The sequence below is a fragment of the Bombina bombina genome, chromosome 6, assembly GCF_027579735.1.
Source record: "Bombina bombina isolate aBomBom1 chromosome 6, aBomBom1.pri, whole genome shotgun sequence".
Lineage (NCBI taxonomy): Eukaryota > Metazoa > Chordata > Amphibia > Anura > Bombinatoridae > Bombina > Bombina bombina.
The window spans coordinates 1,071,372,239-1,071,385,970 of record NC_069504.1 but is presented as its reverse complement, the minus strand read 5'-3'; the positions used below and the strand labels follow the sequence as shown (position 1 = coordinate 1,071,385,970).

The window sequence follows — 13,732 nt, the reverse complement described above, 5'->3', positions numbered from 1 at the left end:
GAGTTCTCTTTCACCTCTCACAAGGGTTCCCTTCCTAGGGACTCTAATAGACTCGGTAGAAATAATTACTTGCCGAGTTCTTCATTCCATTCCCCAGCCATCTGTGGCTCAGTGCATGGAGACAATCGGATTAATGGTAGCGGCAATGGACATAGTCCCTTTTGCTCGGATACACCTCAGACCACTGCAACTATGCATGCTCAAACAGTGGAATGGGGATTATGCAGATTTGTCTCCTCAAATTCAGTTGTACCAGGAGACCAGAGATTCTCTTCTCTGGTGGTTGTCTCAGGATCACCTGTCTCAGGGAATATGTTTTCGCAGACCAGAGTGGATCATTGTAACGACCGACGCCAGTCTGTTAGGCTGGGGTGCGGTCTGGGACTCCCTGAAAGCTCAGGGCTTATGGTCTCGGGAAGAAAAGCTTCTCCCGATAAACATTCTGGAACTGAGGGCGATATTCAACGCTCTTCAGGCATGGCCTCAGCTAGCTGCGGCCAAATTCATCAGATTTCAGTCGGACAACATCACGACTGTAGCTTACGTCAATCATCAGGGGGGAACAAAGAGTTCCCTAGCGATGACGGAAGTAACCAAAATAATAAGGTGGGCGGAGGATCACTCCTGCCAGCTCTCAGCAATTCACATCCCAGGAGTAGACAACTGGGAGGCGGATTTCCTAAGTCGTCAGACTTTTCACCCGGGGGAGTGGGAACTCCACCCGGAGGTGTTTGCCCAGCTGACTCAGCTATGGGGCACTCCAGAGTTGGATCTGATGGCGTCCCGTCAGAACACCAAACTTCCTCTCTACGGGTCCAGGTCCCGGGACCCCAAGGCGGTATTGATAGATGCTCTAGCAGCGCCTTGGTCCTTCAATCTGGCTTATGTTTTTCCACCGTTTCCCCTTCTCCCTCGTCTGGTCGCCAGAATCAAACAGGAGAAGGCTTCGGTGATTCTGATAGCGCCTGCGTGACTTGGTATGCAGACCTAGTGGACATGTCATCTGTCCCACCATGGACACTGACAATGAGGCAGGATCTTCTAATACAGGGTCCGTTCAAGCATCCAAATCTAGTTTCTCTACGTCTGACTGCTTGGAGATTGAACGCTTAATTCTATCAAAGCGTGGTTTCTCTGAGTCAGTTATAAATACTCTGATTCAGGCTAGAAAGCCTGTCACCAGGAAAATCTACCATAAGATATGGCGGAAATATCTTTGTTGGTGTGAATCCAAGGGTTACTCATGGAGTAAGATTAGGATTCCCAGGATATTTTCTTTCCTCCAAGAAGGATTGGAGAAAGGATTGTCAGCTAGTTCCTTAAAGGGACAGATATCTGCTCTATCTATCCTTTTACACAAGCATCTGGCAGAGGTACCAGACGTTCAAGCGTTTGCTCAGGCTTTAGTCAGAATCAAGCCTGTCTATAAACCTGTGGCTCCGCCATGGAGTCTAAATCTAGTTCTTTCAGTTCTTCAAGGGGATCCGTTTGAACCTTTACATTCCATAGATATTAAGTTGTTATCTTGGAAAGTTTTGTTTTTGGTAGCTATCTCTTCTGCTCGAAGAGTTTCAGAATTATCTGCCTTACAGTGTGATTCACCTTACCTGGTGTTCCACGCAGATAAGGTAGTTTTGCGTACTAAGCCTGGTTTTCTTCCTAAAGTTGTTTCTAACAAGAATATTAACCAGGAAATAGTTGTTCCTTCTCTGTGTCCTAATCCTTCTTCCAAGAAGGAACGTCTGTTACACAATCTTGATGTAGTTCGTGCTTTAAAGTTCTATTTACAAGCAACTAAGGATTTCAGACAAACATCCTCCTTGTTTATCTATTCTGGTAAGAGGAGAGGTCAGAAAGCGACTGCTACCTCTCTTTCCTTTTGGCTGAAAAGCATAATCCGTTTGGCCTATGAGACCGCTGGCCAGCAGCCTCCTGAAACAATTACTGCTCATTCTACTAGAGCGGTGGCTTCCACATGGGCTTTCAAAAATGAGGCTTCTGTTGAACAAATTTGTAAGGCAGCGACTTGGTCTTCGCTGCATACTTTTTCCAAATTTTACAGATTCGATACTTTTGCTTCTTCGGAGGCTATTTTTGGGAGAAAGGTTTTGCAAGCAGTGGTGCCTTCCGTTTAAGGTACCGGTCTTGTTCCCTCCCTTCATCCGTGTCCTAAAGCTTTGGTATTGGTATCCCACAAGTAAAGGATGAATCCGTGGACTGGATACACCTTGCAAGAGAAAACAGAATTTATGCTTACCTGATAAATTACTTTCTCTCGCGGTGTATCCAGTCCACGGCCCGCCCTGGCAATTAAGTCAGGTAAAAATTTTTTGTTTAAACTACAGTCACCACTGCACCCTATGGTTTCTCCTTTTTCTTCCTAACCTTTGGTCGAATGACTGGGGGGTGGAGCTAGAGGGGGAGCTATATGCACAGCTCTGCTGTGTGCTCTCTTTGCCACTTCCTGAAGGGAAGGAGAATATCCCACAAGTAAAGGATGAATCCGTGGACTGGATACACCGCAAGAGAAAGTAATTTATCATGTAAGCATAAATTCTGTTTTTCTAGCTTCCCTCCAGTCTGCCAGCCTCTGTCCCATCCTGGTTGTAGTGTGTTTGCGGTCTTTCTCATCCGTCGCATATAAACAGTGTCTCATATTGGTTAACAGAACTGCAGATTACTGTGTTCCCTCCACAGTGCCTGGGTGCATTTGAATTTGAAATATAAGCAGTTGTGCAATATACTTCCATTAGCAAAAATGATTCTAATAAAAGTTCATAGTGTTTTTCTGCTGCATGCGCGCATCTCCTATGATGGCCGTGCACCAGTATTTAAACACTATGGTGGTGTGTGTTGCCTCTGCTGATTCTCTGAGAAGGTCTGGTGCACAGGGCCTCACAGGATATGTGCGTATGCCACATAAAAGTAGTAATCGCTTTTATTAGTAGCATTTTTGCTACTGGAAGTATATTGCAAAAATGCTTCCATTTCAAATGAATGCACCTATGTACTTTTCGATTTTGAGTTTACTATCGCTTTGTTTTTTTTCCTTACTTGACTGTATAACATTCCGGTGAATACGGAGGTAAGCCGGGAGCTTAGTGTATTAAACTGTAATCTTTTTCTTCTCTCCAAAACCCTAGATTTACCACAATGGCGTGATGGAGTTCTGCATTATAACAGCAGATGAAAATGAATGTAACTGGATGATGTTTGTGCGCAAAGCAAGGTATTCAGTGTTAATAAGTTTAAGCAATTTGCCAGTCATGCACCACTGTGATTTCATCCATTTGCTACCTGTAATACTCAAATAGCAGTTATTTAACCCATTGGTCACCAGTGTAATATGTGCAGCAGTAATTCATCTCCCTTGCTGCATCCTGATTAACATATTTTCATGTAGCAGAGTCAGAGTACTGAACGTGTAGCTGCACTAACTCCTCTTGGGGGAAGTCCATTTGATCAATGCACAAGTAGCAGGAATAGTGTTCTTTTAGTTTATTTTTTCTTTCATATTATTTCTTTACTTTCTTGTAGTTCAATCTTTCTTTTGCACAGTTATTATTCAGATTCCAAAATGACTTGGTAGATGAGCCACTTTTATGCAGTGCACAGGAAGACACACAGCAGGCTATAACAAAGCACTGTAGGTCTGCGCACGCCAGCTAGTAATATGTTGCCTATCTAAAATGCAAGGCTTGAAAATGTGCAGGGAAAAAAATAAAATAAAACTAATTTAGAATTAAAGTGGCACTAATGTACATTGTCTCATGTCAAGTCCAAAAAAAACTTTCATTTTTCAAATAGGGCATGTAATTTTAAACAACTTTCCAATTTACTTTTATCAACAATTTTGCTTTGTTCTCTTGGTATTCTAGTTGAAAGCAAACCTAGGGAGGCACATATGATAATTTCTAAGCCCTTGAAGGCTTCCTCCATTTTATTTACTTTTCACAGCAGGGGAGAGCAAGCTCATGTAGGCCATATAGATAGCATTGTATTCACGCCCGTGGCTAGTGGCAGACACTGCACTAATTGGCTAAAATGCAACTATATGCAAAATAACTAAAAGTCATGTGATTAGGGGCGGTCAGAAGATGCTTAGATACAAGTTAGTCACAGAAGTAAAAAGTGTATTAATATAACAGTGTTGGTTTTGCAAAAAACTGGGGAATGGGTAATAAAGGGATTATCTATCTTTTTAAACAACAAAAATTCTGGTGTTGACTGTCCCTTTAACATTATTAACAAGCTACATTGCTTGGTAGTTATCAGTGTAAAACTTACTTCTTTAAAGCAATTCTCCATTGATTTATTCTGAATGATGTAATATGTTGTATTATTGGTTCTTTGTGGGTTTTATTGGCCATTCCTGGCATAGTAATTAATAGGCATGTAAAAAAAAAGTTTCAATATTATGTCTAATTTTGGTAATAAACAAAACAAACAAATGAAGGAATACAGCATTTGTTCATACGTTCACGTATTTGTCAATACGTTTTTCTATATATTAGAACTGGTAACTGAACAACATTTTGTTTTTGGTAATTATTTGTGAAAGTGGAATTTTTACAAATGTCTAGCACAGGTACAAAACCCATCATCCAAACTGCTTGGGACCGTAAAAAGTTTTGTATTTTAGATTAGTTTGTATTTCGGAATATTTGTATATTTGCATCTGTAAAATGGAACAGCTTGAACAGGGGATGGGACCAAGTGTAAAGAACAGTATCTTATGTCGTTTATGGAATTTAGGGCTAGATATTATATACTTCGCTAAGGCTACCTGTAAGAAGGGTAAGATAAATTCAGCCTACTCCCTCTAAACTTGTCGGCATAAGGACCTTAACAGTATTCTAGACAAACAATGAAAGTCTATATTGTAGCAAGAGGACTTAACCATTAACCCTGTAATAATAGACTAATCAACATAGCCGATGAGAAGCTCAAGTATGCCGAGATTAGTCTCAACTATTATCGATCAGTTCAGCAGTAGCATCATTCTTATATATTAAGTATATATATGGTGGGAGTAAGCTCCAGATCAGTAGGAAACAGGGAAATATCTGAGTATGCTTCATATTTTTGCTAATTATAGGAACAAAACTAGAAGCACAAACAGGTGCAATACGTATATAAAATATTAAATGCAAGCGAAAGCTTAAAACCTAAACTTTCAAAAAGATAAGTTGAATTAAGTATATGACAGTTATTCAGCCATATAAATATGGTATTTGAAGGGGCCAGAGTGTCCCAAACTCAAAGTTCTATTGCTTGGGGAGAGGGGGGGAACAATAACTTCTCTAACCCACTCCTGCTCTCTTGGTTTGGAGAATATATCCTCTATGTCTCGAGTTCCAGCAGTATATGTTACCAACGTTAATTGGATGGCTTTTCCATTTTCCAATGAAATCTAAAGCTATTTTCAGGAGAATAGACCAGTGAGGCAGTAGAATTAAGAGCTCCTCGAGAGCAGCAGTTAGAGCAAAAGGGAGTCCCATAAAATTGCGACTATCATATGAATATGTTCACTTGGAATTCGTATTGCGTCTGTAGCTTCTGCCAGAAGACTCTGTTCCATAGTTGGAACTTTCTCTACCACTCGTTTCATGGCATCCACTATTTCCTTCTCTGGTGTGGTTTTATACCGCTCTGAGGTGAGATTGATTAGGATCTCTTTCTCCCTATGTGCTTGGGAGTATTCTATTCCGGCATCGTTTTTACCTTCCTGGGTTGCAGAGCAAGTTACTCTAGTCTCAAATGCTGGTAAATGTCCTCTGGAAGCTCAGAAAATTGTCAGAGAGGAGATGTAAAATATCATTTTCCCATAGGTCTAGAGACTCCATAATCTCTCATTTTCTGTGAGATCTTGGGTATAAGTGCTGAGTCCTTTAAGAATCCTATCGAGATCTTTTTGGAGGTAAATCCCCAGGCATAAGGACACTCTGGTAGCATGATGTAGGGTCTGCAACTCGGCCGCGTCTTACACTGTTCTATCGTGGGCTGGCCACTATCTGAAAACTGCGTTCTAGTTAGGCTGTGATAGGATGGTGCAGTGTCTCTGTTTTACACTGCGTGCGAGGGGAGTAACTTTCCGCAGGGGATCTCAGGGTTTCTTTACCTTGTTAAGTAACTGCTTCTCCAGATCTCATATCAAGCAGACTTCAAAGTTCAGCTAGGGTGGGTAATAAGATGGCCGCTCCCTAATGGCTGCTGCGGTTAACTTTGCAGGGAGAGTTGATGGCGGTCTCCTTTAGTCAAGCTGCTTCCTATGTTAAGAGTGTTTGTTAACCATATCTTAGCAGCAAATTGAGCTGCACTGAGCAGTCAGAGATGGATAAATTGTTGGCACAGGTCCAGAGCTGTTGTGATTTGCGACCGCTCAGATGCAGAGCTTGCTCCGCCCCTCCAATAGATGTTGTTTTAAATAAGCATAGACTGTTTTGCATTTTAGAACACACAAACCAAACTAAATATGCAGGCATATAAATTATTTTTTAAATAATACTAATAATTTTTTCATATATTTTGAGATTTTGAATTTTGGGATTTGTACCTGTAATTGATCCTACTACCCCAAGCTTTGTCCAGTAGAATATGTTTGAAGTGCTACATACATGTGTGTTAAGAGCATATTTTATATACATATTTCTTTCATGTAATTAGCAAGAGTCCATGAGCTAGTGACGTATGGGATATACATTCCTACCAGGAGGGGCAAAGTTTCCCAAACCTCAAAATGCCTATAAATACACCCCTCACCACACCCACAATTCAGTTTTACAAACTTTGCCTCCGATGGAGGTGGTGAAGTAAGTTTGTGCTAGATTATACGTTGATATGCGCTCCGCAGCAAGTTGGAGCCCGGTTTTCCTCTCAGCGTGCAGTGAATGTCAGAGGGATGTGAGGAGAGTATTGCCTATTTGAATGCAGTGATCTCCTTCTACGGGGTCTATTTCATAGGTTCTCTGTTATCGGTCGTAGAGATTCATCTCTTACCTCCCTTATCAGTCGTAGAGATTCATCTCTTACCTCCCTTATCAGATCGACGATATACTCTTATATATACCATTACCTCTACTGATTCTCGTTTCAGTACTGGTTTGGCTTTCTACAAACATGTAGATGAGTGTCCTGGGGTAAGTAAATCTTATTTTCTGTGACACTCTAAGCTATGGTTGGGCACTTTGTTTATAAAGTTCTAAATATATGTATTCAAACATTTATTTGCCTTGACTCAGAATGTTCAACTTTCCTTATTTTTCAGACAGTCAGTTTCATATTTGGGATAATGCATTTGATTTAATCATTTTTTTCTTACCTTCAAAAATTTGACTCTTTTTCCCTGTGGGCTGTTAGGCTCGCGGGGGCTGAAAATGCTTCATTTTATTGCGTCATTCTTGGCGCAGACTTTTTTGGCGCAAAAATTCTTTTCCGTTTCCGGCGTCATACGTGTCGCCGGAAGTTGCGTCATTTTTTGACGTTATTTTGCGCCAAAAATGTTGGCGTTCCGGATGTGGCGTCATTTTTGCCGCCAAAAAGCATTTAGGCGCCAAACAATGTGGGCGTATTATTTGGCGCCAAAAAAATATGGGCGTCGCTTTTGTCTCCACATTATTTCAGTCTCATTTTTTCTTTGCTTCTGGTTACTAGAAGCTTGTTTATTGGCATTTTTTCCCATTCCTGAAACTGTCATTTAAGGAATTTGATCAATTTTGCTTTATATGTTGTTGTTTTTTCTCTTACATATTGCAAGATGTCTCACGTTGCATCTGAGTCAGAAGATACTACAGGAAAATCGCTGTCTAGTGCTGGATCTACCTAAGCTAAGTGTATCTGCTGTAAACTTTTGGTAGCTATTCCTCCAGCTGTTGTTTGTATTGATTGTCATGACAAACTTGTTAATGCAGATAATATTTCCTTTAGTAAAGTACCATTGCCTGTTGCAGTTCCTTCAACATCTAAGGTGCAGAATGTTCCTGATAACATAAGAGATTTTGTTTCTGAATCCATAAAGAAGGCTATGTCTGTTATTTCTCCTTCTAGTAAACGTAAAAAATCTTTTAAAACTTCTCTCCCTACAGATGAATTTTTAAATGAACATCATCATTCTGATTCTGATGACTCTTCTGGTTCAGAGGATTCTGTCTCAGGGGTTGATGCTGATAAATCTTCATATTTATTTAAAATGGAATTTATTCGTTCTTTACTTAAAGAAGTTCTAATTGCTTTAGAAATAGAGGATTCTGGTCCTCTTGATACTAATTCTAAACGTTTGGATAAGGTATTTAAATCTCCTGTGGTTATTCCAGAAGTTTTTCCTGTTCCTAATGCTATTTCTGCAGTAATTTCCAAAGAATGGGATAAATTGGGTAATTCATTTACTCCTTCTAAACGTTTTAAGCAATTATATCCTGTGCCGTCTGACAGATTAGAATTTTGGGACAAAATCCCTAAAGTTGATGGGGCTATTTCTACCCTTGCTAAACGTACTACTATTCCTACGTCAGATGGTACTTCGTTTAAGGATCCTTTAGATAGGAAAATTGAATCCTTTCTAAGAAAAGCTTATCTGTGTTCAGGTAATCTTCTTAGACCTGCTATATCTTTGGCTGATGTTGCTGCAGCTTCAACTTTTTGGTTGGAAACTTTAGCGCAACAAGTAACACATCATGATTCTCATGATATTATTATTCTTCTTCAGCATGCTAATAATTTTATCTGTGATGCCATCTTTGATATTATTAGAGTTGATGTCAGGTTTATGTCTCTAGCTATTTTAGCTAGAAGAGCTTTATGGCTTAAGACTTGGAATGCTGATATGGCTTCTAAATCAACTCTACTTTCCATTTCTTTCCAGGGTAACAAATTATTTGGTTCTCAGTTGGATTCTATTATTTCAACTGTTACTGGTGGGAAAGGAACTTTTTTACTACAGGATAAAAAATCTAAAGGTAAAAACAGGGCTAATAATCGTTTTCGTTCCTTTCGTTTCAACAAAGAACAAAAGTCTGATCCTTCATCCTCAGGAGCAGTTTCTGTTTGGAAACCATCTCCAATTTGGAATAAATCCAAGCCAGCCAGAAAGGCAAAGCCTGCTTCTAAGTCCACATGTAGGTGCGGCCCTCATTCCAGCTCAGCTGGTAGGGGGCAGGTTACGTTTTTTCAAAGAAATTTGGATCAATTCTGTTCACAATCTTTGGATTCAGAACATTGTTTCAGAAGGGTACAGAATTGGTTTCAAGATGAGACCTCCTGCAAAGAGATTTTTTCTTTCCCGTGTCCCAGTAAATCCAGTAAAAGCTCAAGCATTTCTGAATTGTGTTTCAGATCTAGAGTTGACTGGAGTAATTATGCCAGTTCCAGTTCAGGAACAGGGGATGGGGTTTTATTCAAATCTCTTCATTGTACCAAAGAAGGAGAATTCCTTCAGACCAGTTCTGGATCTAAAAATATTGAATCGTTATGTAAGGATACCAACATTCAAGATGGTAACTGTAAGGACTATCTTGCCTTTTGTTCAGCAAGGGAATTATATGTCCACAATAGATTTACAGGATGCATATCTGCATATTCCGATTCATCCAGATCATTATCAGTTCCTGAGATTCTCTTTTCTGGACAAGCATTACCAGTTTGTGGCTCTGCCGTTTGGCCTAGCTACAGCTCCAAGAATTTTTACAAAGGTTCTCGGTGCCCTTCTGTCTGTAATCAGAGAACAGGGTATTGTGGTATTTCCTTATTTGGACGATATCTTGGTACTTGCTCAGTCTTTACATTTAGCAGAATTTCATACGAATCGACTTGTGTTGTTTCTTCAAGATCATGGTTGGAGGATCAATTTACCAAAAAGTTCATTGATTCCTCAGACAAGGGTAACCTTTCTGGGTTTCCAGATAGATTCAGTGTCCATGACTCTGTCTTTAACAGACAAGAGACGTCTAAAACTGATTGCAGCTTGTCGAAACCTTCAGTCACAATCATTCCCTTCGGTAGCCTTATGCATGGAAATTCTAGGTCTTATGACTGCTGCATCGGACGCGATCCCCTTTGCTCGTTTTCACATGCGACCTCTTCAGCTTTGTATGCTGAATCAATGGTGCAAGGATTACACAAAGATATCTCAATTAATATCTTTAAAACCGATTGTTCGACACTCTCTAATGTGGTGGACAGATCACCATCGTTTAATTCAGGGGGCTTCTTTTGTGCTTCCGACCTGGACTGTAATTTCAACAGATGCGAGTCTCACAGGTTGGGGAGCTGTGTGGGGATCTCTGACGGCACAAGGAGTTTGGGAATCTCAGGAGGTGAGATTACCGATCAATATTTTGGAACTCCGTGCAATTTTCAGAGCTCTTCAGTTTTGGCCTCTTCTGAAGAGAGAATCGTTCATTTGTTTTCAGACAGACAATGTCACAACTGTGGCATACATCAATCATCAAGGAGGAACTCACAGTCCTCTGGCTATGAAAGAAGTATCTCGAATTTTGGTTTGGGCGGAATCCAGCTCCTGTCTAATCTCTGCGGTTCATATCCCAGGTGTAGACAATTGGGAAGCGGATTATCTCAGTCGCCAAACGTTGCATCCGGGCGAATGGTCTCTTCACCCAGAGGTATTTCTCCAGATTGTTCAAATGTGGGAACTTCCAGAAATAGATTTGATGGCGTCCCATCTAAACAAGAAACTTCCCAGGTATCTGTCCAGATCCCGGGATCCTCAGGCGGAAGCAGTGGATGCATTATCACTTCCTTGGAAGTATCATCCTGCCTATATCTTTCCGCCTCTAGTTCTTCTTCCAAGAGTAATCTCCAAGATTCTGAAGGAATGCTCGTTTGTTCTGCTGGTAGCTCCGGCATGGCCTCACAGGTTTTGGTATGCGGATCTTGTCCGGATGGCCTCTTGCCAACCGTGGACTCTTCCGTTAAGACCAGACCTTCTGTCACAAGGTCCTTTTTTTCCATCAGGATCTGAAATCCTTAAATTTAAAGGTATGGAGATTGAACGCTTGATTCTTCGTCAAAGAGGTTTCTCTGACTCTGTGATTAATACTATGTTACAGGCTCGTAAATCTGTATCTAGAGAGATATATTATAGAGTCTGGAAGACTTATATTTCTTGGTGTATTTCTCATCATTTTTCTTGGCATTCTTTTAGAATACCGAGAATTTTACAGTTTCTTCAGGATGGTTTAGATAAAGGTTTGTCCGCAAGTTCCTTGAAAGGACAAATCTCTGCTCTTTCTGTTCTTTTTCACAGAAAGATTGCTATTCTTCCTGATATTCATTGTTTTGTACAAGCCTTGGTTCGTATAAAACCTGTCATTAAGTCAATTTCTCCTCCTTGGAGTTTGAATTTGGTTCTGGGGGCTCTTCAAGCTCCTCCGTTTGAACCTATGCATTCATTGGACATTAAATTACTTTCTTGGAAAGTTTTGTTCCTTTTGGCCATCTCTTCTGCCAGAAGAGTTTCTGAATTATCTGCTCTTTCTTGTGAGTCTCCTTTTCTGATTTTTCATCAGGATAAGGCGGTGTTGCGAACTTCTTTTGAATTTTTACCTAAAGTTGTGAATTCCAACAACATTAGTAGAGAAATTGTGGTTCCTTCATTATGTCCTAATCCTAAGAATTCTAAGGAGAAATCGTTGCATTCTTTGGATGTTGTTAGAGCTTTGAAATATTATGTTGAAGCTACTAAATCTTTCCGAAAGACTTCTAGTCTATTTGTTATCTTTTCCGGTTCTAGAAAAGGTCAGAAAGCTTCTGCCATTTCTTTGGCATCTTGGTTGAAATCTTTAATTCATCTTGCCTATGTTGAGTCGGGTAAAACTCCGCCTCAGAGAATTACAGCTCATTCTACTAGGTCAGTTTCTACTTCCTGGGCGTTTAGGAATGAAGCTTCGGTTGATCAGATTTGCAAAGCAGCAACTTGGTCCTCTTTGCATACTTTTACTAAATTCTACCATTTTGATGTATTTTCTTCTTCTGAAGCAGTTTTTGGTAGAAAAGTACTTCAGGCAGCGGTTTCAGTTTGAATCTTCTGCTTATGTTTTTCGTTAAACTTTATTTTGGGTGTGGATTATTTTCAGCAGGAATTGGCTGTCTTTATTTTATCCCTCCCTCTCTAGTGACTCTTGTGTGGAAAGATCCACATCTTGGGTAATCATTATCCCATACGTCACTAGCTCATGGACTCTTGCTAATTACATGAAAGAAAACATAATTTATGTAAGAACTTACCTGATAAATTCATTTCTTTCATATTAGCATATTAGTCCATGAGGCCCGCCCTTTTTTTGTGGTGGTTATGATTTTGTATAAAGCACAATTATTCCAATTCCTTATTTTATATGCTTTCGCACTTTTTTATCACCCCACTTCTTGGCTATTCGTTAAACTGAATTGTGGGTGTGGTGAGGGGTGTATTTATAGGCATTTTGAGGTTTGGGAAACTTTGCCCCTCCTGGTAGGAATGTATATCCCATACGTCACTAGCTCATGGACTCTTGCTAATATGAAAGAAATGAATTTATCAGGTAAGTTCTTACATAAATTATGTTTTTGTCATTTTAATCACTAGCTTATGTATTATCTAAGTTCTTGTTTAATGTATCGTATAAAATGTATAAATAATGTTCAGAGTTAAAATACAGAAAAATTATGTTGCTTATAACGAGAACCATCTGATTTTTTATTTATTTTGTATTTTAGAAACCCAGAGGAGCAGAACCTTGTCGCGTTCCCACTCGATGGGAAGATTTACTTCTGCACTTCTCAGGACATCCAACCTCAAGAGGAGCTCCAGTTCTATTACAGCCGTCACTATGCGCGACAGATGGGTGTGTATTCAGATAACCTACTTTAGTTTGTGATTGACAGGGTTGGAATCTCATTGGCTTGTCCAAGTTGTTCTACTATATAATGTAACTCACAGAAAGTGACTCAGCCTTTCAATAAACACAGTTATTCTAAATAGGATATACACTAAACTAATTAATTAAAGGGACACTCTAATGCACACATTGCATTCTCACATTTATTAAAAATTTAATTTTTACATTAGTGCCTCAAGTTTTCTACTTTTTTAACCCCTGTCTATTTTAATATATACTGAAACTTACAGGAAATGAATCTGTGTGGATATAAGCTGTTCCATTCATTCTGTTAATGGACAGACATGAACATGACAAATGTTTTTAGTCATAACAAATTTAAAATGTAATACATATTTAAAACTTTAGTGCCCATTATGAATGTCAATGATAATCTTTATCATAAATGTGTTATGCTAGACAGGCAATCTATACTGGTACAGACCAGTGTTGGCTTTGCCTACAGACAGTTAGTGTCTGCTCCATACCAGAGCATAAACCAGGAACATAAATAACTGGTTGTACATAACAAGCCCTACGCTGCATTAGGTTGCTATGTTGTGTATCTGGAATATGCCAACCATTCTCCTGCACTGTTTGATCGCACCAGACCATTAGTATGTCTCCAGATACTCTCCCTCCCGTCCCCTTCGCTCTGCTCATGACCTCCTTCTCTCCTCCTCTCTTGTTAACTCCTCACATTCCCGGCTACAGGACTTTTCCAGACTGGCCCCATCTTGTGGAACTCTCTGCTTCACACCGCAAGACTATCCCATAGTTTTGCAAGTTTCAAGCGCTCCCTAAAGACTCTACTGTTCATTCCCGTCTACAGGACTTCTCCAGACTGCCCCCTATCTTGT

The 13,732-nt window shown here is 39.9% G+C and overlaps 1 protein-coding gene across 2 annotated transcripts in view; it reads left to right on the top strand.

Moving 5' to 3' along the window:
- The window catches only part of PRDM4 (PR/SET domain 4), a 102,528-nt gene that overhangs the window by 42,635 nt on the left and 46,161 nt on the right, over window positions 1-13,732 (top strand). For both annotated transcript variants that reach the window (XM_053718961.1, XM_053718962.1), the window contains exons 8-9: window positions 3,144-3,229; window positions 12,712-12,839. In XM_053718961.1, the coding sequence (XP_053574936.1) occupies window positions 3,144-3,229; window positions 12,712-12,839 (214 nt within the window). The remainder of the gene's footprint in view (window positions 1-3,143; window positions 3,230-12,711; window positions 12,840-13,732) is intronic.